General features: G+C 58.2%; 1 protein-coding gene across 2 annotated transcripts; it reads left to right on the forward strand.

The window, feature by feature from the left end:
* The first annotated feature begins 812 nt into the window (after positions 1 to 812).
* On the forward strand, positions 813 to 27,489 carry FMNL1 (formin like 1). 2 transcript variants are annotated; one of them, XM_070773653.1, is made up of 28 exons: positions 813 to 1,359; positions 10,400 to 10,483; positions 11,967 to 12,080; positions 12,797 to 12,870; positions 13,241 to 13,324; positions 13,657 to 13,794; positions 16,609 to 16,717; positions 17,435 to 17,511; positions 17,704 to 17,797; positions 18,701 to 18,775; positions 19,081 to 19,191; positions 20,164 to 20,313; positions 20,892 to 20,993; positions 21,163 to 21,415; positions 21,632 to 21,673; positions 21,723 to 21,977; positions 22,171 to 22,295; positions 22,942 to 23,144; positions 23,594 to 23,828; positions 23,990 to 24,058; positions 24,901 to 24,981; positions 25,070 to 25,199; positions 25,335 to 25,498; positions 25,751 to 25,852; positions 26,000 to 26,095; positions 26,368 to 26,488; positions 26,661 to 26,759; positions 27,007 to 27,489. In XM_070773653.1, the coding sequence occupies exons 1-27, from the start codon at positions 1,231 to 1,233 to the stop codon at positions 26,750 to 26,752; spliced, it is 3,309 nt and encodes a 1,102-aa protein (XP_070629754.1). In that variant the 5' UTR covers positions 813 to 1,230; the 3' UTR covers positions 26,753 to 26,759; positions 27,007 to 27,489. The 2 variants fall into 2 exon arrangements, with proteins under 2 accessions (XP_070629754.1, XP_070629753.1); XM_070773652.1 differs by lacking the exon at positions 26,661 to 26,759 and having other exon boundaries at positions 884 to 1,359.
* The last annotated feature ends 29 nt before the right edge of the window (positions 27,490 to 27,518 follow it).

Below are 27,518 nucleotides of genomic sequence, written 5' to 3' on the forward strand. Positions count from 1 at the left end.
GTACTGCTGTAATTGCCAGACTTCAGAGACTCATTCGCCAAGGTGAGTGAGAGGCCACTTTAGTTAGATCCCTGGAGGTGACAGCGTCAAGATTTCCCACCCCCCCTCTCCGCAGTGCCTGCTTCTTTCCCAGCGTGGATGCTGGCCTTAATCCTCCTGTTCCCCAACCCTGCGCTTCTCCTTGAGACCGCCTTGATGGTCTCCAGACTCTGCCTGCCTGCCTTTTTCCATGGGCACCTCCATTCTAAAAGCCCTGAGGATGCTGGCACGGGCGCAGAGTCGGTCCAGAGTGGAACAGGTCGCAGGGGTCTCCACTGGCCTGGATCTGCGCCCCCCACCTCTGCTTTGGGGTTCTTATTTGCAGATGGTTCCCTCTGGTCTTCAGCTCGGTCCTGGGCTAAACAGAGAAGGAGAGAAACAAGGGGTGGGGGGCCTGGAAGGGGGTTCCCACCTTCCTCGGCGGGAACCAGAGAGAAGGACGCAGCCCTTGCGCCCCAGCGCCGCCGCGTCATGGGTTTCCAAGCCGCCCACGTAGGTGCTGGCGGTCCTCAACTCTGAGGATTGCCCCCTTCGTCCCCCGTGCTGTGATCCCCTTCACCCAGACCCCGCAGGTACCCCCGGTTCCGAGCTAGCAGGAGCCTGCGGTTCTAGGACCCGGAGGCGCCGCCGAGCGCGCCGCCGCCTCTGCCTCGCTTCTGTCGCTCCAGCTCCGGCAGGTGAAGAGGCGCCCGCCGCCCCCTCTGCGGCAGGTGAAGCGGGTCGGTAGCCCCCTCTCTGCAGCGCGATGGCTGCGGCGGACCCCCGGCAGGCGCCCGGCGCCCGCCCCCTCCCTCCAGCCCGCCCCCCTGGGGCTGGGTGCGTAGCGGCGGCGCCGAAATGCGGTTTGCGCGCACCGGGAGAGACAGCAGAAGTTAGAAGATCGCCGAGGGGGGAGCCCGCGCCGCAGCTTCCTGCCCCCGGCCCAGCCCTCTGGCCCCGGCGGCCTGCAGCCTGACTTCCTCCCCCAACCCCGCAGCTCGCTGCCTGGCTCCTCGGACGGGGCCGCCCCGATGGGACGCCGCGCCCCGGTCCCTGCGCGCCGCTGATCCGAGCGCCCGCGTCGCCGAGCCCCCGCCGCCGCCGAGAGCCGCTGCCCATTTTGCCCCCCCAGGCCAGGAGCCTTGACCGCCCTCCCCGGGAAAGCTGGATTTCCGAGGCTGGAGGCGCCTGGCCGACTGGGTGGGGACCACCATGGGGAACGCGGCCGGCAGCGCGGAGCAGCCCGCGAGCCCCGCCGCGTTGGCCCCCAAGCAGCCCGCGGCGCCCAAGCAGCCCATGCCCGCGGCCGGAGAGCTGGAGGAGAGGTTTAACCGGGTCCTGGTGAGTATGACCCGCGGTGCGCGCGGCTCGGGCGTGGGGTAACAGGGGCTCATCAGGCGTCCCCGCCCCCGGGGGCTCAGGTACCGCTTGGAGATCCCCGGCGGCCCCTCCAGGGCGGGGGGTGGGAGTGACAGTGGTTTCTTTCAGAGTGACTTAGCACTCTCCCCCCAAAACTTTCTTCTGCGATCGCCCAGACTCCCTCCCAAAACACCCCCTCCCCCAGAGCTTATGGGTCTAAAGGTCCAAACAAAAATGTCCTGTGAGGAAGTTGGGAGCGCGACGGTGCTGTGGGGTCCCGGGGGCACCTCCTCTCCCTCTGCACGCAGGCCCAGTTGCCGGGTGCAAGTATGGAGCATCTGCTTGTGTTTGGGGTCCTGATCTACTGGTGTCTGAGCTGCTGGGACCTGGGTTGTCAGGTCATGCAGAGGGGCTGGCTGTGTTTCTCCCTCCTTCTGTGTCAGGGAGTGCTTGTCTGTGGGTCCTGATCTTGGGCCTCCCCTCACACCCACTGGAGGGATTCAGGTTAGGAAGGGCGGGGTCAGGATGGGTTGGTCGCTCTGGCTTGGGGTGGAGCAAAAGTCTGAAAGCCCCCCATCCGCACTGTCATCTGCTCCAGGGAACTGGGGGGCCTTGGGGACTAGGCAACCGGAGAGGAAACTACCAGCTCAGACTGAACCTGGAGGCAGTTTGTGGGTGGGGGATCCAGAGCTAAGTCAGGGTACCCTAAGACTTGGTGGAAGAAGGGAGGGCCAAAGGCCCCTCATTCTCACTTCCCTCTCCCTATCTCAGCCCTGTCCCAGGCTCCCTTCTCTAACTAATTGCCTGGTGGCCTGTCTGCTGTCAGCTCCCTCTCCAGACCCTGGGTGACAGGCACATGAGGCCGTGCTTTTCCCCAGAGGCACTTCCAAGTCTGAGCAGGCTGGCACTGCAGGTCTGAGGGTGGGGGCCCGAGGGTGCTACAGGCAGCAGAGCCATGTAGGCCGGTGGCCGTCCCCTCCACCTCCTTGACATCACTTCCCCTCCCCTGGCCTGCCGTGAGGCCTTACTTGCCAGATCCTCTGCATGGCCCCTCCTAACAGTTCCTGGAAATCTTGGCTGCTGCCCCCTCCCAGGAGAAAGCCTAGGAGGGATTGGAGGAGCTGTGGGGTGGGGGTGGGCTCTGATCTATCCACCTTGCTTGATTCTGGGAAAGGGAGGCGGGGAGGGGGAGGATACCTCACACAGGCTAGGCCCCTAGTACCCTACCTCTCCACCTGCTTCCCTTTCCCCAAACCCATGGCTGCACAAAGTGAACAGGGTGGAACAGAGTTGGAAGGGGGAGAAGGGGCCATCGGGGGAGCCTGAGTTAGTGGTGGATCCCTGGACCCCAGCCAGCCTGAATGGGGGGACACCATTCTGTCTTTCCCCTTAAGTGTCTATGGATGGGGGGTTGGGCTTTTGGGGTGAGGCCCAGGCCCCAGTCCACGTTCTCTGTTAGGAAGAAACGGGGAGGAGCTGTGTGAATAATTCAGACCCCTGGAAAATCCAAAAGTCAAGGGTAATGCTTGTGTAGGACTTGATTGCCCTGCTTGCGTTTTTTTTTTTTTTTTGGCCTTTGCTCCGATTGGCCGAGTCTGACACTGAATGCCACTAGGGGTGCCTGAGAACCGGGGCGTGGAGGGTGGAGGCCCAGAGAGGGGTCTGAGGGTGTCTTGGTGGAGATAGCGGTAGTGGCTGGGTGGAAATCTAGGGCAGCGGCACCCACTGGGTCTCACCCCTCCCAACCCCCAGGAACCCTAGTGTGTTTACACTTCCCCCTTCTTCCTGGGAGGGATCAGCCTGTCCCATGTCTTGCATGAGCAGAACACACCCAACCCAAGGTCTCTTGGCTAAGAACCTGGTTTCTCTAACTCCTCACCGTGTCCTGGGGTGACACCCTTGGCTCCTGCCTGAGGCTGGCTGGGGCTGTGGATTTGGCTAAACCTAGTGTGGCCCAGAGGGTAAAGAATCTGCCTGCAATGGGGGAAACCCAGGTTTGATCCCTGTGTTGGGAAGATGCCCTGGAGAAGGGAATGGCTACCCACTCCAGTATTCTTGCCTGGAGAATTCCATGGACAGAGGAGCCTGGCGGGCTACAGTCCGTGGGGTCGTAAAGAGTCAGATATGACTGAGCGACCTCACATCGCTCACGTAGGGTCAGTAACAGGATTACACACACATAGGGTCAGTAACAGGATTACAGGAGGTGCCTCCATGGTGCAGTAGTAAAAAATCCACCTGCCAATGCAGGAGACGTGGCTTCGAACCCTTGGTCGGATAGGTGTCCACTGGAGTAGGAAATGGCAACCCAGTCCAGTATTCTTGCCTGGAAGATTCTATGGAACAATTTGCCTGGTGGGCTACAGTCCATGGGGTCACAAAGAGTCAGACACGACTGAGCGACTGAGCACTGCACACCCTCCATCTGAATGCTGCCTCCTTGGCCAGAGCTGAGTCCTGTCCTCAGTGAATATCTAAGAGGAGAACCTCAGACTGCTGAGGGGGTGGGCCTCACACATCCAGGGATCCTCCAGTCTGGATGGGGGAAGCACAGCAGCCCTCCCCTTGGGATTTAGTCACATGTCCCCAGGGAACCTCTCTTTCACTGAAGCTCAGCCCTTTCCTCCCGGTGGGGAGTAGGATCCCATACAAAACCACTGCTTGGCTTCTGGCAGTGGGACCCCTCTTGTGGGTCAGGGTGCCCCGACCAGACCCACTGCTAGACAGGAGGTGAGGGTGCTTGTTTTCCCTTTCCCTGGGGGCAGCCTTTTTCCCAGGCAAGAATGGGTGGTGGGGGCACTTTTTCCGAGGAGGCTGTGAGAGAGAGGGGTGCCCCGGCTTAAAATGGGGGTGGGGAGAAAGAGCAGGTTGCGCCAGGGTTTCCGCCTGCTGCCTTAGCAACAGCAGAGGAGCGATGGCTGCCCAGAGACACGGGCCTGCTGCGATAGTGGGAAACCAGCCCGCCAAGCTCTGTGCTCTCGCCTCTCCTACGCCCTGCTGAACGCTGGGTGTCTTCCAGCCCCTTCAGGCCTTCCCCTGCAGGGGTCAGGGTTTGGGATGGTAGGGCACTCTTTCTAAGGCCTGCCGGAAGTGCCAGGCTTACGGTCTGGCCTAGGATACCCCTGAATCTGTCTGGGTGGGGAGGAGCCTATAGCCTTGGGGCAAAGGGATCAAGGGAAGGCGCTGTGATGTGCTGGAGGCCAAGTGATGCTGGCGTCTGAGAAGGGAGGAATTCACCGGATGGGCCTGGCACCCAGGGTGCCCTTAGCATGTGCCCAAGGTGGTGTGCACCTGGCCAGGCTGTATGGGAAGGTCAGGACGGTCCCAAGCAGGGTGTGGCTGCTGGGAGTCCTGCTTTTAGCTGGACCCCTTCCCCATGGGGACTGGGACTGGAGGTGAAGAGCAAGTGTGGGTGTCTCATTCTGTCGACTGCAACCAGGTCTCTGCCTTCTCTACTGGTCCCTCCTCTGGGGTGGGCCAGACGAAGTTTGGCGCATGGAGCTGTGCAGTCGTTCTGACCCTGTGTCTCCTGTCTCTGGGGTCTCACGTGGAGGGTCTCGGTGGGACTGTGGCCCTGTGGTCAGAGGCTGGGCTGGGCTGGGCAGAGGCCGTGGGATGCCATTCCCAACAAGCAGGCCTGGCACATGCTGCCCCTGGAGATCCGGGGATGTGGTCGGCGTGATTCACAGTGACATCTGGGACCAGTTGGCAAAGAGCTGGAAGGGGGAGAAGGGCAGGAACAGGTGGGGCTGCTCTCGGGCCACCTCTGCATTTTTCCTGGGAACACGGGGCCCTGGGAGGTGGCTTAGGCTTCCCAGCCTCTAAGAAGGGCAGGGGTTACTCATAGGAAAGGCAGAGGAGCTTCCTTGGGCTTTGGGGTCATGAAGTTGAGGATTTGAGCTTTGTCCTGGCCACTTACTACCTCTGTGACCTTGAGCAAATTACCCACATGCTCTGAGTTTCAGTTTTCCTCATGTGTAAAAAAGATAAGAAAAATGGTTATATGTCAAGGACTTCCCTGGTGGTTAAGACTCTGCGTTTCCACTGCAGTGGGCGCGGGGTCTATCCCTGGTTGGAGAACTAAGATCCCGCACTCCATGCGGTGCGACCAAAAAATCAAAAGCCTACGTGTGCCTGCTAGGATCGTTGAAGGGATTAGATAGAATCGAGGGGATTAAAGAGTGCTTAGCATGATGCCTGACACAGAGCAAGTGCTCTGTCCGCCTTGAGGACAGGAGGATGTTGGAACCCATTTGCTCCTCTTCATCTGGGGGCCCTTCGAGGAGGAAGGAGCCCAGACCCTGCCTCCTCCCTCCCCCACCTCCAGCTTCAAGACCAACCACAGGTGCCAACTTTAGTCTTTGACTGTCACAGGCCAGGCTGCCCTCCCTGCCATTGCACAGGTCAGGCACAGTGGGGCCTTGGCGAAAGCTACTGGTGGCCGGAAACCACGGAGAGGCGGGCCCAGCCCTCCTGGAGGGTGGGGCAGCGTGGTGCTAACGGTAGCCGTGTGCGCAGAGAGGGGGTGGGAGGCCTCCACTTCCCTCTGAGAGAGGGTGTGCTGGGGGGGGGTTCCCCAGTGAGTAAGAGCTCGGTGTGGGCAACAACAGGAAACGCAGGGTGCTGGGTGGCAGGAAACGGGGCTGGCTGTTCCTGGTTCCTCAGACAGGCCCCTGGGGCCAGGCTGTCTGAGGAAGACCCTTGGGGGCCCGGGACCCACGTTTCTCGTTGCTCTGAGCGCTCCTTCTTCGAGGAAACTGAGGCTTCTTAACCAGTTGGCTTCGAGGTCACCTTGGGCAAGCGGCCTGATGGCTCCAGGACTCAGTTTCCCATTTGTGAAATGGGGATTAGGCTAGTATCTATTGTGGTTGGCCAAAAAGTTTGTTCGAGCTTTCCTGTAAGTTGCTATGGAAAACCTGGATGAACTTTTTGTCCAACCTGATTCTTTGTAGGCTTGTTGTTGAGATATAAGTCACATGGCATAGGGTGAACGTTGGGAAGGAATATTCATTATTATCATTTTTTTAATCAGAGTATGAGTGCTTTGCAATGCTATGCTAAGTCGCTTCAGTCGTGTCTGACTCTGTGCGACCCCATAGACGGCAGCCCACCAGGCTCCCCCGTCCCTGGGATTCTCCAGGCAAGAATGCTGGAGTGGGTTGCCATATTAATTATTGTTGTCATCACCGTTGTTAGTCTCCTACCAGCTTGGATGATAAGGGCGGTGCCTGCTGCCCTGGCTTCTACCCTGCTTGCCTTTGGTCCTGCCATGGGGACCCTTCAACCCCGATGGAAGAAGCTGTTAGCTTTGTGGGGTTCTCAGCACCTGATTCTAAGGCCAGGTCACCCCACATCCTCCTCTACATCTTGGATTGCTTATAAGAGCCTTAGAAAATCTATGTACCAGAATTTTGAAAAGTGGATAAAATCGATTGTTTCTGGAGCTGCACTGAGAGCTCTAAGACCAAGGTTGAGGCTACATAGAGTGGGGCTTGGGAGATGGATAGGGAAGTGGGGACTTGCTTCTGGATCCCATCAGGCTGTGGAATCCCTGTAGGGCTGGTCTGAGAATTTGGGCTGGTGCCCAAGTTCAAGGGCATCCTGGGGCTTGAAGGGCTAGACGTCCTAGGGAAAGGGTGGGCAGGTGTGTCGGGACAGAGTCTCAGCTCAAACTGAAAGTGAAACCGGAGGGTGTGGCTGTGTCCAGATGTAGCTGGAGCCCCTTCAGTTTCCAGGGACACCTGCCAAGATGTCAGGGAGATGGAGGGGGGGACGGCTTGCAAGGGGCTAGTCTTGAGTGTGCAGGGCTGGAGGCCCCTCTGACACCCATAGAGGGGAGCAGGGAGGAGGCAGAGTGATCCCCCATACATTCTAATGGAAGCTTCTTCTCTCAATCAGGGTCACAGTCACGCCCTGAGAGATGAGTCGCCCTCACAGCATGAAGGGCAGCGGGGGAGGGGGTGAAGGCTCAGTTCATTTTTTTTGGCCGAGCTTTGGAGACAGGTCTGCTTTATCCGGCTCTTTTCACAAACTTCTGTCCGCCACACATCCCTCGCCTTGGGGGCTTCAGTGGACTCCCCCAACCTGTGACATGTCTCTTCATTATGGTTTGCCCCTGAAGAGTATTGTTACATCAAAGCACGGCACTTCACTGGGTGGTCCTGGGAGCCCTGAGTCTGAGGCAGAAGGGAAATGTGCCCATTTTATGGAAGAGGAAAGTGAGGCTGAAGGAGGCAGAGAAGTAGTTAGGCTAGGTGGGTCCCCTGAATCCAGCTCAGGTCCTCCACGTCACAGCCGCCTCCCCCTCCTCCCCTTGCAGGAGGTGGGTGTCTCCCCTGACACACAGACATCTGGACTTCACGATCCTCTCCTATCTCATTTGAGCACCGTCAGCCAACTCCTGCTTGTCTCTCAGCCCCCAGCCCCTGGGTGCTGCCTCCTCACTAAGGGCCCCAAGTCTGGTGGTCTGTGGATGTTTCCAGGGTGGCCTCACCCCACTCAGAGCGAGTGGCATCACCTGTCCCTCTCATGCTCCCCAGGGGACCTGTCTCTTTTGGTGGGCACCTCCAAGGAACAGCTGCTAATTAGCGCTCAGCGCTGTCAGAGCTATTTCTGATTTCCGAGCCTAAATTTAGCCTGTCTGGCAGGCTGGAATGCAGGCCCAGGGGCCTGAGGAGGCCCAGGTGGGGAAGGGGCAAAGGGGTGCCCTCCCCTCCACCACCACTGGACAGGCGTGCTGGCCAGCAGAGGCCTCCCCCTCCCCAGTAATAGCCATGGGGTGGAAGTGGGGGGGTGGACCTGGGCGCTGGTTCCCAGTCAGCTGGGGCTCAAAGCCAGCCTGGCTCCCTTCGTCCTGGCTTCCTAACCTTGGGGAGGTCATCAACCTGTGCTTGAACCTGTAGTGTATGGGTGACGGTGAGGCCAGTAATGGTGGGGATGGGGGGAGGTGGCCCTCTGTGAGCAGGGCTGGTCAGCCCTCAGGCAAAGCTGGCATCACAATTGTTGGAGTCATTATGAGGATTAGTTGCTGCCTCTAGAAGTGCGGCTGGGGCCACTCTAGGAGCCAATAAGTCCCCGGGTGGGAGAGGGCCCCGAAGACCCCTATTAGGAAGCAGCGATCCCCTCTAAGGCTAAGCTGCTGAGCCCTCCCCCACGCCTCTGCGCCCTTCCCCTTCCCCCTCCAACTCCTTCCTCTGTGCTGCCCACCAGTCCAGGTTCCCTGATGTTGCCTGCCTTCTTCTCTCTGCTTCCTCCTCCTGCCCAGTCTTGGCTCCCCCACCCCCTCCACCTCAGCCCTGCCCCACCCTGGGTCTCTGTAGGGTGGAAGGATGGATCAGGAGAGCCCAGGGAGAAAGAGACAGGGACAGAGACAGAGGATGGCCCCAGGGAGGACTTGCAGCCAATAGGACCCTGCTCTGGGCTCCAGGGCCCCTTCATGGGCTGTCCCTTCCAGAGGGCAGGAGCGGTCCAGGCCCCTGGTGCCAGGTTGGGGGAGGGTGATAGATGAGACGGAGGCAGTTTCCTCAATCCAGGCTCACTTTCGCAACGGGGGAGAGGGATGACGTAGTCCCATCCCCAGACTCCCGCTCGGGGAGGGGGCCTGGTGGACATGCTGTTTCACCTCTCAAGTAGGGCCCTAGCCGGAAAACTTGGGCAATCAGGGGCCGAGGGCACCCAGTTTCCTGTTGTCTGGGGCTGACCGAAAGCTGTGATTTTGGGGGTGAGATCTGGCCAGAGCCCCAGAATTAGACGCAGAACCCCAGAGAGGAAGCTGGCTGAGAAGCCTCGGGTGTGGGTGTGGCCCCGTCTCTGCTCCAGCTGTGGCCTCCGCTCAGGGCCACGTGACCGAGGATGTGTAGTCTGAGCCATCAGCGTGGACAGTGGGGGGGGTGGGGGTGGGTCCTCCATCCTGGGCTGGGTCTCTCCAGGGTTCCCACATCACCACTCAGATTCTGAGCTCCTTGAGGGCCAGAACTGTTTTGGGACCTGACGCCTAGTAGACCCTCAATAAACCTGAGTTTTACTGAAATGAGGTGAACTGGCATCATGTCCTGGTTCTATTAGGGGGACACTCGAAGTCCGGGGAGGTGGGGTGCCCAGGAAGACCCTAGTGCTGGTGGCACCTGGTGATTCCATAGCCCTAGGTGGGACCCTAAGCTTGTCTGTGGGGAGAGGCTTGGCAGCCACCTTGTCATCTGTGGCTGGGGGAGGAGGGCCCAGGCAGAGCAACGCTGACCTTTCTTAATTCTGGAGGGGAGTCCCAGCCTGGGCCACCAGAGCCACAGACTCAGCGGGCTGCCTGCTCTCCCCGGTTCCTGTGACGGAGTGGCCTTCCCCTGGAATCTCCCTGGGCCCTGCAGCAGTGATCACCTGCTCGGAACTCCCTGCCTGTCTGACCTCATCCCCCTCGGCCTGTCCCCAACTCCTTCTATCCCGAAGTGATGAGTCAGGAGGGGGCTGGGAAGGGCTGGGGGCTGTTGGGGGCTGTCCTGTAAGAGGTTTTGTGGTGCTCATGAGACACAGGCACCCTGAGCTGGGACCAAACACACGTGGTGTCTGCTAGCACATGGGAATGGAGCATGGCGCACGCCTGGCCATACTTGGGCTTGAGTGAAGACGGGTCCCTGTTAGCTTCCCACCCAAATGGGAGAAGAGATGATACGCGCTTATCACACATGGGGAAACGAGCCCAGAGGGGCCTGCGACCCCGAGAAATCAGGCTGAGAACCCATGCTCCTGCTTCCATGCCAGGGGTGACAGACAGAGCCCAGGCCTCAGAGTCAGGCAGGCTCAGATTCAAATCCCAGTGTCACTTTCCAGCTGTTGGGCCTTTGGAGAGGTGTTCCATGACTGGGCCTCGGTGTTCTCCTTGGCTAATGCTCCTTATCTCCAGGGGTGCAATGGGGACAGGGACCCATAGGGAGCTGGCCTCTAGGGGGTCCCCTGAAGATGCCCAGACTCCCCTCCCCTGAATGTTGGATCCCCAGACTCAGACTCTTTACCTGGTTGTCTTCCTCCCCAGAACTGCATGAACTTGCCCCCGGACAAGGTCCAGCTGCTGAGCCAGTATGACAACGAGAAGAAGTGGGAGCTCATATGTGACCAGGTGCGCACAGGCCCCGCCCGTCATCTGGTGCCCTGCCCTCCAGGCTGGGACGGGCAGGGAAGGGACACTGCCACGCTGCCACAGGACCACGACCCTGCCCTGGGGCCAGCATAGCATCTGGGAGGGTGCTGAGGGCGTATGCTGGACTCTGAAATCCCCTTCTCTTGGGCATGAGCCTCCCCAGGGACCTGATGAGACATGAACCGGGCTGGGTCTGCCCTCTGAAGAGCTGGGGCAGGGGCTGGCCCAGGGCACTGGCCAGTGCAGCTCTGGGAGCCCAGAGGAGCAGCCTCTGGGCTGGGAAAGAGCAGGCACAGTTCCAGGGTTGGACATCTTTGTTCCACCCACTGAGGGGTAAGGAGGAGGGTCAGGAATCCCTGTCCTCCTTTGACCTTGGGTCCAGAGGACCTGCAGTCAAGCAAGCCCCTTCCCAAGTCAGCCAGCTTCCAGATGACAGAGCAGGGACCAGAGCTGTTGGCTCCTGGTGCTCAGTCAGGTGTCTGGGTTTGCTGCCTTCTTGGCTCATGCTGGCTGCCCGGGCCCTCTGGCTGTGGGGCCGCTGTCCATGGTAGCAGCGAGGACCCCTCTTGTACAGCCGGGGCAGGGTGGGGCCTGGCTGCTGCCGTGATTCAGCAAGGGAGGGAGGCTGGGGGTTGGGGAGTTGGGGAGCAGGGAGCCTCCCCTGGGAGCCAGGGCTGGGCCTTTGGCTCCAGCTAATGGATTGGGATGGGAGGAGCTGACAGGGCAGGAGTCTGGGAGGTGAGGGCGGGGAGCTGCCTCTGGAGGTTTCGGGGCTGGGGTAGGGGTCTTTGTTCTTTGGCATCTCAGGTTGGGCACATAAAGGCCTGGGAGAAGTGAGAGGTTGAGGGTGGTGGCGGGCATATGTGAGGGGTCTGGGTTGGGAAGGGAAGGAGCTTCTTTGGGCAGGGGGCTCTGGTGTGGCCTCCACCTCTTGTCTGAGTGGCTCCTAGAGCCCTGGGTGGGGCCGCTGGGTTGAGCACTGGACACTCGCACACAGAGGTCCCTACAGGACAGCTGGGGCAGAGCCCTGGGGCAGGGAACCCCAGCCTGCCAGGTGCTGGCCCCTTCTTAGGGCCCTCCAGATTGTTCTTCTGCTTTGTAATCCCAGCTCTGGGCCAGGGTGAGGCCCAGGGAGGGCAGTGGGCTGCGAGGGTACCACCTACTGGCCTGCCTGAGTCTCCCTTGCCAGGGTAGGGTGTGTGGTAGGACTGACCCCTCCACACTCCACCCAGGCTGTGACCATGAAGGGAAGGGATGGCCTGGCTCAGGACCAGGGATCTCTTAAAGTGGCCCGGTGGATTGTTTGGGTTTGTGCCTTTGATATTCAAGGTTGGGGGGGAGGAGTTTAAGACAGCCTGGGACCTTGGATCCGAGCTGAGAAAGAGGCTCTGGGACAAGGGCTGGCCATTTGCCCTGGGGTGGCCCTGGTTGGTACCCTGTACATCCCACTCCATCTCTGCAGGAGCGGTTTCAAGTCAAGAACCCCCCAGCAGCCTATATCCAGAAGCTGAAGAGCTACCTGGAAACCGGTGGGGTCAGCCGAAAAGTAGCAGCAGACTGGATGCCCAACCTTGGGGTATTTATCCCCCTCTTTCTCTCTGTCCCTTTCCCCCGCACTTTGCAAGCCCTGGGGCAGCTGGAGGAACTGTGCGTGTGAACTCTTCTGCAGGCCTGTGTGGGTACACGGATGAGGGTGTGTATGCAAGTGCCCTGGGTGTCGACTTTTATGGGTTCCTCTGCAGTTCCTGTTTGTGCTCTGATGTATACACTTGTATGTATTTGTGTAGTGTATATGTACACGTGTGCACACTATGTGCGCAGGCGTGGATGTGTGTGTGTATTATGTGTGCCCTTTTGTGTCCACATATGGATGTATGTGTATCGAGTCCTTAAACAAGGGTGTGTGTGTGTGTACCTCGTGTGTCTGTATGTGGATTTGTATCTTATGTCTGTGTACTCCCTGTACTTGTGTATGGGTGTGCACATGTGCGTGGATACCCAGGGTGTTCATGTTTGAATGTGTGCATATCCTTTGTCCGCATGTATGTGTGTGTGTGTGTGTAAGGAGGCATTGGTGTGCCTCTTTTGTGTCTGCCCATGGCCGTGTGGTGTACACCCTGTGTGTGTGTGTAGGGGGAGTACGTGTGGCCTGAGAATGCTTATTCTGCCAGGCAGTTGTGTGGAGGTGGTGGGGGCGGCTGAGCGTGAAAGGCCAGTTGTCGGGGGCGGGCAGGCCCTGTTGGCTGAGGCCCGGGCCCCACCCACCAGAGTCCCCCTGTGTTTGGCTCCCAGTTTAAGAGGCGAGTTCAGGAGTCCACGCAGGTGCTCCGGGAATTGGAGATCTCTTTGAGGACCAACCACATTGGGTGAGTGAGGGCTTGGATTTCTGCGGGGAGGATGGGGAAGGGAGAGAGCTCTGCCAGCAGGGAGCTCCTGGGGGCCCCTTATTATCCTCCCCATGCCCACTCCAGGCTGTGCCTGTGAGCCCTCCGTCCAGGATGGGGGTCCAGAACAGCTTCCCTGCCTCCTCTCCCACCCGCCCTTGGCTGGTCCCTTGAGGCGTGGCTGGGCCATGGGTCCTGTCTGAGTCCTAGCATCCTCCCGTGGTGTCACCGGGTCTTCTGAGGCGGGGGATGGTTGCTGTCTTCCGGGGAAAGGGCCCTGGGGCCCCTTGCTGTACCCACTTGGGTCGGCACCCCCTCCTGGCCGACCCTCAGGGAGCCCTGTGTCCTGCAGATGGGTGCAGGAGTTCCTCAACGAGGAGAACCGCGGCCTGGATGTGCTGCTTGATTACCTGGCCTTCGCACAGTGCTCCGTCGCGTAAGCCGGCCCCGCCCTGATGCCTTCCCTCAGAGTCCACACCTTCCTGCCTCTCGCCCACTCCTTGGCCACTTCCAGACAGCGCAGACTGGGCCCAGTCTGGAGCCGTGCAGTGGACCCTGAGCAAGGCCCCTTCCTGAAGGCCCACTGTGGAGGGGGAGGGACAGGGCCTGTGACGGCCAGCTGGGACCTACAAGGGCCAGCCCTGCGTCAAGAACACACGCTGTTGCTCCCCCAGCCCCTAGTCTCTCCTGCAGTCTCCCCCGGTGCCCCCCACCCCTCTTTTAAGGGCCCTGGTGGGCTGGCCTCCATCTACACTCTAACCCCCGCAGGTACAATATGGAGACTACAGACAACGGGGCCCCAGGCTCCGAGAAGAGCAAGCCGCTGGAGCAGTCGGTGGAAGATCTGAGCAAGGGTCCGCCCTCATCCTTGCCGCCCCCGCCCAAGAGTCGCCACCTGACCATCAAGTAAGTGGGCCCCCCCCACCCCCCACCCCGCCTCGGGTGGGGTGGCAGGGTGGGGTGGCAGGGGGCGGGGTGAATGGAGATTTCACCCCTGACCGCTGTACTCAGCCTGCTCCGCTGTACTTACCTGGGCCCTGGGGGTGGTGGGAGGACTGCCTGGCATCGGCGATCAGAGTAAGGGCCTCACACAGGGCTCAGGAGATGGGTGTTTTAAGAAGCCTTTGGGGTGAGCACTTAGAGGCTGGAACTTGAGGGGGGGGTCTGGGATAAGGAGGGGGTTTCTGGGTCAGGGGGATCCCTCTTGTATTCATCTAACCCCCTGTTTTCTCCCACGCGGCCTCCAGGTGCCCCCCTTCTCCCCGGTACGTAGCTGCCTAGGGGCTGGTGCATGCCTGGTCAGCTCCTAGGGTGGTGGTGGGATTGGGTGAGGTGTTCAACTCAGGTGACACCCCTGGATTCAGCTGCTTCAGATACATCAGCCTACCCTAACTTAAGACATCCAGCTGGGAGGGCAGGAGAGGGGAGATGGCCCTGAACCCTCGTGTGGACCCCGGGTGCCTCCCTTCCCTCTCTGGGACAGGAAACCAACTTCGTCTTAAGACCCAAACTCTCACAATATATTTCTTTCTTTCTTCTTCTTTTTAAAAATTTTTATTTATTTGGCTGTGGCAGGTCTTAGTTATAGCATGTGGGATCTAGTTCCCTGACCAGGAGTTGAACCCAGGCCCCTTGCATTAGGAACACAGAGTCTCAACCACTGGACCAGCAAGGAAGTCCACCCCTGCTCCCCAAGTTTTTATTTTTAATAGCTTTTATTTATTTTTGGCTGTGCTGGGTCTTTGTTGCTGCATGGGCTTTTCTCTGGTTGATGGGAATTGGTGCTATTCTTCGCTGCAGTGTGGGGTTCTCATTGCAGTGGCGTCTCTTGTTGCAGAGCACGGACTCTGGGGCTCTTGGGGTCAGTAGTTGTTGACTCCTGGGCTCTAGAGCACAGGTTCAATAGTTGTAGCACTGTGGCTTAGTTGCTCCACAGCACGTGGGATCTTCCCAGACCAGAGATCGAACTCAAGTCTCCTTTGTCTCTTGCACTGGCAGGCAGATGATTCTTTACCACTGAGCCACTAGGGAAGCCCTCCCCAATTTCTTTGTTCATTCATTCATTCAACAAACATTTTTTTAGCATTTACTATGTACCAGGCATGGTGGGAGGTGCTCAGGTGACAGATGACACTGCCCTTGGGAGCCTTCCATCTAGTAGGCGACAGTGTGTGATAGGCTGTCATGGAGGTACGACTGTGAACTCTAAGTAGGGAAGTGGCCACTGCCTGGGCCATGAGGAAGGCATCCCAGAAGAGATGACACTGGAACTGTGTCTTGCAGGCTTTCCAGGCAGTGGTGGGCATGGGGAAGGGGATTCCAGGCAGAAGGAATAGCATGAGCAAAGACTCAGAGGCATTTGAGCGGTGACGGGAATGTGGCAGGCAGAGGGAGGAGTGGGGTCTCCCAGATGTTGGAAATGGGATAGAATTGTCCTGAGGACCCAATGTGGAAGTTTGGTGGTTGTGACAAGGGAAAAAAATTACCTCTTATCAAAGAAATCAGTGAGCACATTCATATAGCACTTATTTTGTGCCAGGCACTGTTCTAAACTCATTTCATAGACCCAATAACCTTATCAGGAAGGTGCTGTTATTACCATTATTATTTTACAAAAGAGGAAACAGGCCCACGGAGATTAAGTAATTTACCTTGCAAACCCTGAGCTGGGATTTGACCCAAGACAGTCTGAATTCGCAAGATGGAAGATAAACCCTTTGTGGCTATGAGCGCCACCTTGTGGAGATCATTTTCATTGCAGTTTACAAGCTTTGGAGGTCCTTGCCTTCTATAAGCTCTCCATAGAATCCCAGGGGCAGGAGAGCCTGGTGGGCTGACGTCTATGGGGTCACACAGAGTCGGACACGACAGAAGTGACTTAGCAGCAGCAGCATGATAATGGCAACCCACTCCAGTGTTCTTGCCTGGAGAATCCCAGGGACGGGGGAGCCTGGTGGGCTGCCGTCTATGGGGTCGCACAGAGTCGGACACGACTGAAGTGACTTAGCAGCAGCAGCGGGGTCTGTTGGGAAAGGAGGCTTCAGGGCTCTAGGTCCCTTACCACCAAAACAGCTTCACAGATTTCTCTGAAGATTTTCTGCTAACAACAGTTTGAAGGTTTAGATTAAGTAATAAATTTTAAAATGTAACTTTTGAGCACCTGAAGGTAGAGGAAAGCCACTTTAAAATTTTCTTTAGATAGGATTTATAGGTAATCTCGGAGAAGGCAATGGCAACCCACTCCAGTACTCTTGCCTGGAAAATCCCATGGACGGAGGAGCCTGGTAGGCTGCAGTCCATGGGGTTGCTAAGAGTTGGATACGACTGAGCGACTTCACTTTCACTTTTCACTTTCATGCATTGGAGGAGGAAATGGCAACCCACTCCAGTGTTCTTGCCTGGAGAATCCCAGGGACGAGGCAGCCTGGTGGGCTGCCGTCTATGGGGTCACACAGAGTTGGACGTGACTGAAGTGACTTAGTAGTAGTAGTATGATACAGCAACTCTTTTTAATGCCACCAAGTCACTGTTAGGAGTCTATTTCCCTGACTCTCCCCTTAAACTGCCCCCAAAATACCAAGTGCCAGGCCTAAGGACTGAGGAGGACTTCCTGCCCTCAGCCAGCCTCTTTGGTTGGGTGGGCAGGAAGCCATCTGAGTGGTGGGGGAACAGGAAGGGTTTGGGATTCTGACCCTTGCTGCCTCCTCCCCACCCACCCAGGTTGACCCCGGCTCACAGCAAGAAGGCCCTGAGGAATTCCCGCATCGTCAGCCAGAAGGACGACGTCCACGTCTGCATCATGTGTCTGCGTGCCATCATGAACTACCAGGTTGGCCAGTGGGCCTGGGGCATGGGCACTGACTGTCCTCCCTGGGGACTGCCTAAACTGCTGGGGTTCTGGAACCAACTGTCCCCCACCCTGCCCCCAGTGGAATCCTGGGGACAGGCTGTTAGCTTGAGTCTTAAGAGGAGAAGCACAGATTTCTGTCGCCTCTTAGCCAGGTCGCCTAGAATACCCTGGACAGGGCTAGGGGTGTGGACATACCCTACATGGGGGCATAGGCACCCCCATCAAGAAAGGCTAGCCATCCGCGGGAGAGCAGTGTCTGGGTTATTTCGCTTGGAGGGGTGATTGGTGAACCGAGTCCTTCCTCACTCAGCGGGCCTCTCCGGACTCACTGTGTCCAAGATGCTGAGTCTTGACACTGGGTTTTGAACAGACAAAGGTATTTTTAAAAAGGGGCCAGGCTTTGGCTGCCACCGAAGAGGCTGTGGTTGGATATAAAGAACTTCCTGGGAATTCCCTGATGCTTCAGTGGTTAGGAATCCATGCTCTTAGTTCTGGGGCCCCAGGTTCCACCCCTGGTCAGGAAACCAAGATCCTACAAACTACCGGCACAGGTGAAAAAAAAAACCAACAAAGAACTTCCCAGGGCACTGAGATACCTGGATGGCATGGCGCTCACCATGCCGGAGGCACGGGACAGGAGGGTGCTGGCAGTCCTAGGGGTCTGCCCAGAGGAGCTGACCTCTCCTTTCTTCCTAGTCCGGCTTCAGCCTCGTCATGAACCACCCAGCCTGTGTCAATGAGATTGCTCTGAGTCTCAACAACAAGAACCCCAGGTGAGGTCCCGGCCCCTAATCTTTCTCCGTGTCTAGATTCTCCTCCTACTTAACCCCTTGCCTACTCAGTCCCCCAGTTCTCAGGACCACTACCCATCAGCTTCCCTGTCCTCCTCCCTAGCCAGGCCCACGTCCACCTTTGCTGTGGGGCCTGCCTGTTCTCCAGGGACCACCTGCCTCTTCTCTCCCCAGAACCAAGGCTCTGGTGTTGGAGCTGCTGGCGGCTGTTTGCCTGGTGCGGGGAGGACACGATATCATCCTTTCCGCCTTTGACAACTTCAAGGAGGTAATGGAGCCCCCACCTAACATGTACTTGCATGGAGCCCTGTTGCTGGCAGGTATAGCCTCTGCTGGGGGCAGCTAGAGATGCTGGGTAGGTTTTGGGGGGGGTGCTGGGTAGGTATTTGGGGGGGTGGTTTCCTCATCTAACGGGAAGGTACAGGGTCACACAGGGGCACTGTCCAGGGTGACAGGGACAACTACGGGGACTTGCTGAACCTCTGACCTTCAGTTTTGCCAGATCCAAACTGGCCTTGATCCATACATCTCAGAGTCACCGACTCTGGTTAACAGGCTCATGAGAAGTAGCTGCATGAGAGTGTGATGCATAAGGCAGCATACGGTCATGCATTCCTTGAATGGATATTTATCGAGGGCCCGCTATGTGTCGGGCACAGAGTGGGCAGTTGGGGTACATCAGTGAACAAAAGAAACAAAGGAGGCAGGGGAAGACAGATACAATAAATAAGCAAATTATACAGTGTCAGAGAATGATAAATATTCTGGGGGAAAAAAGCCAGGGAGGCTGTAGAGGGAGGGGGAACTGGGAGGTTGCCGGGTAGTCAGGGAAGCCTCATGGAGAAGGTGAGATGTGAGCAAAGCTGGGAGGGGAGTGAGGGATTTGTGTGGTGGCTGTCTTCAGTAAGAGCTCATCAGGCAGGTGGAATAGCAAGTGCAAAGGCCCTGAGGTAGGAATGTACTAGGATGCCAGAGTGGCCAGAATGGAGTCAGTGTTGGGGAGGGCTGTGAGAGATCAAGAGGGGCGAGAGGTTTTGAGCAGAAGAATGATGTGGCCTGACTTAGATTTAATTTGAGAGGAGCCCATAGAGGCATAAGGGGGTGGGCAGCTGGAAGACGGCTTAGGTGGTATGTCCCTGGGACCTCAGTGACAGCCATTCCTCCCACCCAGGTATGTGGAGAGCAGCACCGCTTTGAAAAGCTAATGGAATATTTCCGGAACGAGGACAGCAACATCGACTTCATGGTGAGCTCAGGCCTGGGCTGGGCTACCCTCGGGTGCCAGGAGCAACTAAGAGCCTGGTATCTGGGATCTGGGCTAAGCTCCTGCCAAGTATGAGGACTGAGTGGTTGGTGGAGGAGGGGTGGATGTCAGCAAGAGGGAGGCTGGGAGGAAGGCGTGTGAGGGAAAATACGTATGGGACACAGCCTGATTAGTGGGGTGAGAAATAGAGCAAGGGTGGGGGACTTGGGGATAAATTAGGGGGTGGAAGTCACTGAACCCCCCACCAAGAGGATCATAGACCTGCTCACTGCCCCCCCCCCCCACAGGTGGCCTGCATGCAGTTCATCAACATTGTGGTACATTCAGTGGAGAACATGAACTTCCGTGTCTTCCTGCAATACGAGTTCACGCACCTGGGCCTGGACCTGTACTTGGAGGTTAGCCCTGCACCCCCACCCCAACCCCAACCCCGGGACTTAACCACTTGCCTGCTGCAGAGTATGCCTCAGTGGTTAGCATCTGTAAAATAGGAGAACCACAGAAATAATAAAGACTATAAATGTGTAGGGAGGTTCCTGCTGCAAAATAGGCACCCAGATCACGGAGCGGTTGTTGTCGGCTCTAGAACAGGCTCTGGGAGGCCCTGGGTCTGGCTCTGGGACACAATGGGGAGCACAAAGTCTGAGCCAAAGCAGGAACTGGCTCTTGCTGTATGGGTCTGGGTCATGGGAGAGTTCCTTGCTCTGGGGAAAGTGGGCAGAGGGGTTTGGTTCTTCCTGGTTTGGCCTGAGCAGACAAGCTGTAGCTTTCTTCTGATTTCTTTGTGAGGCTTCCCAAGATGAGCAGGGCCTTTAGAACTGGATTTTTGAAACCCAGAATCAACAAAAAGTGAAAAGCAGGCGAGGGTGATATGTCCATTCCATGGAATATTATTCAGCCACAAAAAAGAACAAAGTACTGATACATGGTACAGTAGGAATGGGCCTTGAAAACTTTATGCTATTATGCTCAGTGAAAGAAGCCAGACACAAAAGCCATATAGTGTATGATTCCCTAAAATGAAATGTCTGTAATAGGTAAGTCCAGTAGAGAGAGATTGGTGGTTGCCAGGGGCTAGAAGAGGAGAGGATGGGGGAGTGGCTGCTAATGGGGACAAGGTTTCTTTTGGGGGTGATGTTCTGGAATGAGGTAGTGGTGAAGGTTTGCACAACCTTGTGAATATACTAAAAACTATTGTACACTTTAAAAGAGTGAATTTTATGGTATATAAATTACATCTCAATTAAAAAAAAACCCCAAAGTGGGCTACGGCTCAGGCCCCTTTGTCTTGGCTCTGGTGGTGATGGGGAGGGGTATTGGAAAGATCCCTCACACCAGGCCTTACCCTGCACCTTCCGTCTCGGGGACAGAGGCTTCGGCTCACGGAGAGTGACAAGCTGCAGGTGCAGATTCAGGCCTACCTGGACAACATCTTTGACGTGGGCGCGCTGCTGGAGGACACTGAGACCAAGAATGCTGTGCTGGAGCACATGGAGGAGCTGCAGGAGCAGGTGGCCCTGGTGAGAGCTGCCCCTGAACCGGCAGAGAGCACCCCACAGAGCCCCCCACGCTGATATCAGGCACCGGTTCTAGGTGTGAATGGGGGCCCCCTGAGTTTGACCTGAATCCTTTGGGTGTCTCTCTCAATGAATGTTCATTGAGCTCCTCCCCTGGGTTTAACCTGAATCTTTTGGGTGCCTGGGCACGACTGGAGCGACTTAGCAGCAGCAGCAGCTGAATGAATGTTCATTGAGCTTCTCCCCTGGGCTGGACCTCTGAGGAAGGCAGGTCCCCTCTCCTCCAGGGGCTCAGACAGCAGGCCCTGATTTGGGTGGAGCTGGGTACCTGGGGCCCCCTGCCAGCCCAGTTTCCTCTCCATCTCCCTCCTTCATCAGTGGTGTCTTGGCTCCCCCTCCTGAGAGAACTTTAGTGCTCTCAGGACTTCCCCTACTTGGGTTCAAGTGCCAGGCTCCCCCAGGGCTAAGCACATCCGGAAGCCTCCCCCAGCCCTGCAGGCAGGCATGCCTGGTGCCACCCCCTCAGCGGCCGTGCCAGTGCCCGGCTGCGGGTGGGAGCTCACCATGTGCTGGTGCCACAGCTCACAGAGCGGCTTCGGGACGCGGAGAACGAATCCATGGCCAAGATCGCGGAGCTGGAGAAGCAGCTAAGCCAGGCCCGAAAGGAGTTGGAGACCCTGCGGGTGAGGTCGCGGGGAAGTGGGTTGGGCGGGAACAAGGGGTGGGCCGGACTCCCAAGAACAGACCATGTGGGGGCTTCTAGGCTTGACACGTCCCTCCACCCCGGCAAGAGAATGGGGGCTCCGTGCCAGGCTTGCCGGCGGTTCCTAACCCCTCCCCCGGGGCTCGCAGGAGCGCTTCAGCGAGTCGACCCTTATGGGCACCTCTAGACGTCCCTCTGAGCCCGAGAAAGTGCCTGCCCCTGTCCCGGCGCGGCCGTCGGCCCTAGAGCTGAAGGTGGAGGAGCTGGAGGAGAAGGGGTTAATCCGTATCCTGAGAGGGCCCGGGGATGCGGTCTCCATCGAGATTCTCCCGGTCGCTGTGGCAACTCCGAGCGGCAGTGATGCCCCGACTCCGGGGGCGCCTACCGGCTCCCCCAGCCCAGGTGTGCAGGAGCTTCAGGCTGGCGGGGGAGGCGAGTAGGAATGGGGGGGCTGCAGGGGGAGCCTGGGGACGTCTCAGGCCGGGAGAGGTGGAAGAAGTAGGTTTTGGTTGCCGGCGTGGCTCAGGTGCGGATGGGCCGCGGGGGGGCCAGTGCGCATGCGCAGGGCGGGGAGGCGAAATTGATACCACCTTCTTCCCGCTCGGTCCACGGTTCTAGCCTCGGAACTCCCACCTGTAGCAGAGCCGGCTCCTGGAGCAGCAGAGCCCGCTCCTGGAGCGGCACCGCCCCCCGCCCCCGCCCCCTCCACCCCCACCGCCACTGCCCCCACTGCCTGGTCTCCCCTCCCAGCAGGAAGCCCCACCCCTGGCTCCCCCTCTGGCCCCGCCCCTCCCAGGCAGCCCCGAGCCCCCGCCCCCGCCGCCGCTGCCAGGCGACCAGCCGCCCCCGCCCCCGCCGCCCCCGCCGCCTCCCGGCGCGGACGGGCAGGTTCCTCCGCCGCCCCCGCCGCCTCCGGGAGGTCCCACTGATGCTCAAGCAGGGCCTGACTCAGAGATGGGCCCAGGTGAGTAGACTGCTCAGGGCAGAGGGGAAGGGAAGGGAGGATAGAGGGAGGGGCTCTGGTTTCACTGTCCTCCAGGACCTTCTGTCTGTGGGCCTCCAGCTTGCCTTGTCTGTCCTCGCTGGACCCGGGTAGGGTTCCTTCCAGCCATCCCACCACCTACTGCCCCAGTGATCACTCACTCCCTCTGTCTCAGGAGTGAAGGCCAAGAAACCCATCCAGACCAAGTTCAGAATGCCACTCTTAAACTGGGTAGCCCTGAAACCCAACCAGATCACAGGCACTGTCTTCACTGAGCTCAATGATGAGAAGGTGCTACAGGTGAGTGTGGCTCTGCCTTGCTGCCAGTGTGGGCACCGGAGGAGGAGGGGACCTTCCTGGATCATGCTGGGCATGGGGGGTGGTCACCTCCTCTACCCATTTTACAGAGAAGGGCATGGAGGCCCAGGAATGGGGGTTAAACCAAACTGGTTTAGTGCATCTAGTAGGCAGTGTGTCCTGATTCCCCTGGAGGCTTTCCCTGCATCCCTGTAGAGGGGCTCAACCTCCCCTAAGCCTGGCCTCTCCTCCTCGAAGGCGCCTCGCTCACCACCTTTCCTCAGACACCCAGGGCCTCACTTTCAGTTTTCTAAAAGGGATGTGTTCTATTGCCTCCAGGCTGTTGCTCATGCTGTCCCTCTGCCTGGAATGTCCTTTTTCTCTTTTTAACCCTGGCGAGTTGAGCTCTTCCTTCAGCTGAAACAGCTTAGAGTCTAGGTCCCCTGGGTGGGGTGCTGCTCTTGCTTCATCTGCTTCCCCCATTTCCCCATTAAGGCCTGTGATCAGGTCGAGTACTGACTGTTTTGTCTCTCTGCTGATGGTTTGGTCAGGGCTGGGTAGATGGCTCTAGCACAGAGCACAATGTTCAGCCAGGATCGCACCAGACTCCGGCCCCACCCAGCGCCACCTCCTTTCCCTGCATCCCTAGGAGCTGGACATGAGTGACTTCGAGGAGCAGTTCAAGACTAAGTCCCAAGGTCCCAGCGTAGACCTTAGTGCTCTCAAGAGTAAGGCAGCCCAGAAGGCCCCCAGCAAAGCCACGCTCATCGAGGCCAACCGGGCCAAGAACCTGGCCATCACTCTGCGCAAGGGCAACCTGGGGGCAGATCGCATCTGCCAGGCCATCGAGACGTGAGTGCCTCTGCCCTGGGCTTGTGGGCAGCCCAGCCCCTCGCTAGGACGGGGTTGTTGGGCAGATCCTAGTAAAAGAGTCCAGCTATGGGACAGTATCTATCAAGTTTCATACCAACGCTGGTCAGAGGGTAGAGGAGGAAACTGTGTTCCCAATTTCAGGTTAAGAAAACTGAGGTCATGCTGTGATTCCATGCCCAGGTGGAGATGTTCCTTTTGTCTTCTTGCTTCCTTGCACTCAGGCTCAGGCGTTTACAGCTTGGGTATCTCACTGATATATGTCTGGGATTCTAGGCTTCCTAGCTTCCAACTTCCTCTGACTCTCTTACTCTCTTAAGCTGTTGGTAACAGCAAATACTTAAGTCCATTTATTTGATCAAGTGATGGGGTAGGGGTAGTCCTCTCAAGAACTGGTGGGTGTGGAGTGATGCTGGCCCCTCCCCGCACAGGTATGACCTGCAGACCCTTGGCCTGGACTTCTTGGAGCTGCTGACCCGCTTCCTGCCCACAGAGTATGAGCGCAGCCTCATCACTCGTTTCGAGCGGGAGCAGCGACCGATAGAGGAGCTGTCAGAGGAGGACCGCTTCATGCTGCGCTTCAGCCGCATCCCCCGCCTGCCAGAGCGCATGAACACACTCACGTTCCTGGGCAACTTCCCAGACACTGCCCAGATGCTCATGCCGGTGTGCGCGGGCTGGCAGGGTGGTGTGGCCTGGGCTGGGATGGGGGAGGAGGCAGTTGGCAGCCTGGTCTCCGAGAGGGCATCTGAGAGTTCTGGAGCCTCCTACCAGCTTCCCCCTTGCTCCTGCCCCAACTTACCATGCCTCCCCCATCCCTCCCCCAGCAACTGAATGCCATCATTGCAGCCTCAATGTCCATCAAGTCCTCGGACAAACTCCGCCAGATCCTGGAGGTGAGACCCTAGGGCAAGGGCCTAGGAGGCAAGAGACCACCCATGATGGCTTGTGTGTTCTGGGTTGTGTGAGAGGGAGACCCAGGCCCTGCCCTGTGACCCTGGGCTGCACCCACTGTAGGGGTCTCACTTCTCACTTGTGGTGGTCGCCGCGGTCACAGTAGCTTTGTTGTTGTTGATTTTGTTGTCATTTGTGTTTACATAGCTTTTGGTGGTGCTGCGTCCAGGCTCAGGACGACAATGCTAAGGTGGGGTTGAGGGCCACATTCCAACAGCCCACCTCACACCCTGCCTGAGGGTTCATTAGCACAGCCTCTATTGTCTGAGAACCAATAGAAATGGCTGAGAGGGGCATTGACCCCACAGCTTCAGATGAGGTGTGAGCAGCACAGACTTGAGTAGGAATAGGTGGCTAGGTGGTAAAGAATCTGCCTGCCAATGCAGGAAATGCAAGAGACGTGGGTTTGATCCCTGAGCCAGGAAGATCCCCTGGAGTAGGAAATGGCAACCCCCTCCAATGTTCTTGCCTGGGAAAATTCCATGGGCAGAGGAGCCTGGGGGGCTATAGTCCATGGGGTCGAAAAGAGTCAGACATGACTGAGTGACCAAGCACAGCACAGCAGATGACCAAATTGGGTGTGCCATGGTGTTAGCTGTGCACATGTGTTAAACACGTGTATGTGTGCCTCACGGACCTGAGGCATCCATGCAGGAGTGTGGTGGCTGCTGAGTGGCTTGTTCCTAGCCCCCTTGTCTTCTTGTGTAATTTATACTTTAGGGGGTTTCCTCAGCCCCGGCACCCGGCTGAGCTCCCCACCACCCACCTGTCCCACCTCTTGCAGATTGTCCTGGCTTTTGGCAACTACATGAACAGCAGCAAGCGTGGAGCAGCCTATGGCTTCCGGCTTCAGAGTCTGGATGCGGTAAGGAAGCGGGGAAGGAGGGGGCCCCCTGACCTGCGGGATGGGGGATGGCTGGGGGTATGTGGCTTACAGCAGGTCCTCATTGCAGCTGTTGGAGATGAAGTCGACTGACCGCAAGCAGACGCTGCTGCATTACCTGGTGAAGGTCATTGCTGAAAAGTACCCACAGCTCACAGGTTTCCACAGCGACCTGCACTTTCTGGACAAGGCCGGCTCAGGTATGGGTGGGGGGTGGGGTTCAGCCCTGGGGATGGATACAGGTTGGGAGAGAGCCAGGGGAGCTCAGGACATAATGGGATGGGAATGCTGCCTCTCTGATTCTTTGCTTCTCTACTGTCCCACCTCCCACTCAGTGTCCCTGGACAGCGTGCTGGGGGATGTCCGCTCCCTGCAGCGAGGCCTGGAGTTGACCCAGAGGGAGTTTGTGAGGCAGGATGACTGTGTGGTGCTCAAGGAGTTCCTGAGGGTCAACTCACCTGTCATGGATAAACTGCTGGCAGACAGCAAGACAGCTCAGGTGGGCTGGGGCTGGCCCCCGGCCAGGGAGGCGGGGAGGCTGTGGTGGGGGTGAAGGACCACCTAGGTAGGGTTGTGTAGCCAAGGCCTGGAGCCCTGTGACCCGGGAAGAACACCTTAGGGGATGGCACAGGAGGTGGCAGCCACCTGCCTGGAGGAGGAGAGATGAAGTGGCCAGTGTCCTAGCGGGTAGAGAGCAGTGGTCAGGGCCTTAGGGGTCTGGGCTGGTGAGGCTGACAGCCTGTGCCCACAGGAAGCCTACGAGTCTGTGGTGGAGTACTTCGGAGAGAACCCCAAGACCACATCCCCCTCCATGTTCTTCTCCCTCTTTAGTCGCTTCATCAAAGCCTATAAGGTATGTTTGTTTGATGGGCAGGCTGGGACCCATGCGGGGCATTGCAGCCTCTCCACATGGGCAGTGGGAGGGGTGGGGGCTATTTCTGCTGGGGGTGGACTAGGGAAGGGATGACTCCCCTCATGCAGACCCACCTTGGTTCCTCAGAAAGCTGAGCAGGAGGTGGAACAGTGGAAGAAGGAAGCAGCTGCCCAGGAGGCAGGCACTGACACTGCAGGGAAAGGGGAGCCCCAAGCACCCAAGGTAGGCAACTATTGCTGAATTTGGTACTGGGATCCAGCGATGCTGATGCTTGGTATCTTCATCCCAAAGATCTGGTCCTCCTCTGCATCCTCGTTTTTATGGACTGACCCTACTCAAGGCCAGGATGCCTCTGTAGCCTGTGGTGGGGAATGGGTTCCTTTTCCTCATGCCAGCTGTTATTGTGGGGGACCAGGCAGGTGGTTTAGGGTTTAGTGGCACAGGGGGACAGAGGATCCTGGAGCTGGAGTTATATACCCTCGCCCTCCCCCCAGTCCCCTCCCAAGGTCCGGCGGCAACAGATGGACCTCATCTCTGAGCTAAAACGGAAGCAGCAGAAAGAGCCACTCATCTATGAGGGTGACCGTGATGGGGCCATTGAAGATATCATCACAGGTGGGGGCTTGGCAGGTGCTGTCCTGTCCTGGGTCTGTCCTACACTGTCTTCCATCCACCCCCCAACCCCGGGGGGGCGGTCAGGATCTGTCTGCCTCACTGCCTCTTTGCTACTTTTTCTGTCTTTTTCCCTTTTTCCTTTCTCTCCTGGCTCCTTCCTTCCAACCCTCAGTGCTCAAGACGGTGCCCTTCACTGCTCGCACCGGCAAGAGGACGTCCAGGCTCCTCTATGAGGCCAGCCTGGGAGAGGAGATCCCCCTCTAGCCCCCAGGTACCCACCAGCCCGGCCTCGGATCCCAGTGGCTGCTCACAGCCCTGCGGGCTCCTGGGGGGTCTGAGTCATCTGCCCTCTCCTGGGCCAGGCACCGGGCTGGGGTGTGTTGGAAGGAGGTCTGATAAACAAACAGGCTCCCTCCCACGTGCGCACAACCTGGAGGGGTGAGGCCCGTGCCCTTGAGTGGTGTCCCAAGCCTGGGCAGACCCCCTGAAAAGTAAATGTCTCTCCTCTCCACCGCCAGATCTACGGAACCAGCCCTACATCCGCGCAGACACAGGCCGGCGAAGCGCTCGTCGGCGCCCACCGGGACCCCCGCTACAGGTCACTTCTGACCTCTCGCTGTAGTCACTATTTCTGCAGATGGACTGCGAGGCCTGGGAGCCGGGGGCGGGGAGGGGCAATCCGGGACTCAAGGAAGGTGGGACTCAGCTCGGCTGGGCCGGGCAGCCTCCTTCGCCAAGGTCCCCATCCCTGGGCGCCCCTCGAATGGGCAGGGGCACCCCTCATCTTGCCACAGGGAGAGGATCTCTGGCCCCTCCCCCCAAATGCTGCTTGCAGCACCCCGTCTTCCCCCAACAGCCATACTTAGCCTGAGCGGGAGCCCAGCCTGTAACTTATGTAAAGGGTAACCTCGCTCTCCTTCCACTCTGCCCACCCCGACCCAGCTCCGAGGACTCTCCATGGACCTTATTTTTATACAAGATTAATAAAGACGTTTGCAAAAGATCCGTGTCCGCTCCATGCCCGCCCCCA

Source organism: Bos indicus, chromosome 19 (genome assembly GCF_029378745.1).
Source record: "Bos indicus isolate NIAB-ARS_2022 breed Sahiwal x Tharparkar chromosome 19, NIAB-ARS_B.indTharparkar_mat_pri_1.0, whole genome shotgun sequence".
NCBI classification, from domain to species: Eukaryota; Metazoa; Chordata; class Mammalia; order Artiodactyla; family Bovidae; genus Bos; species Bos indicus.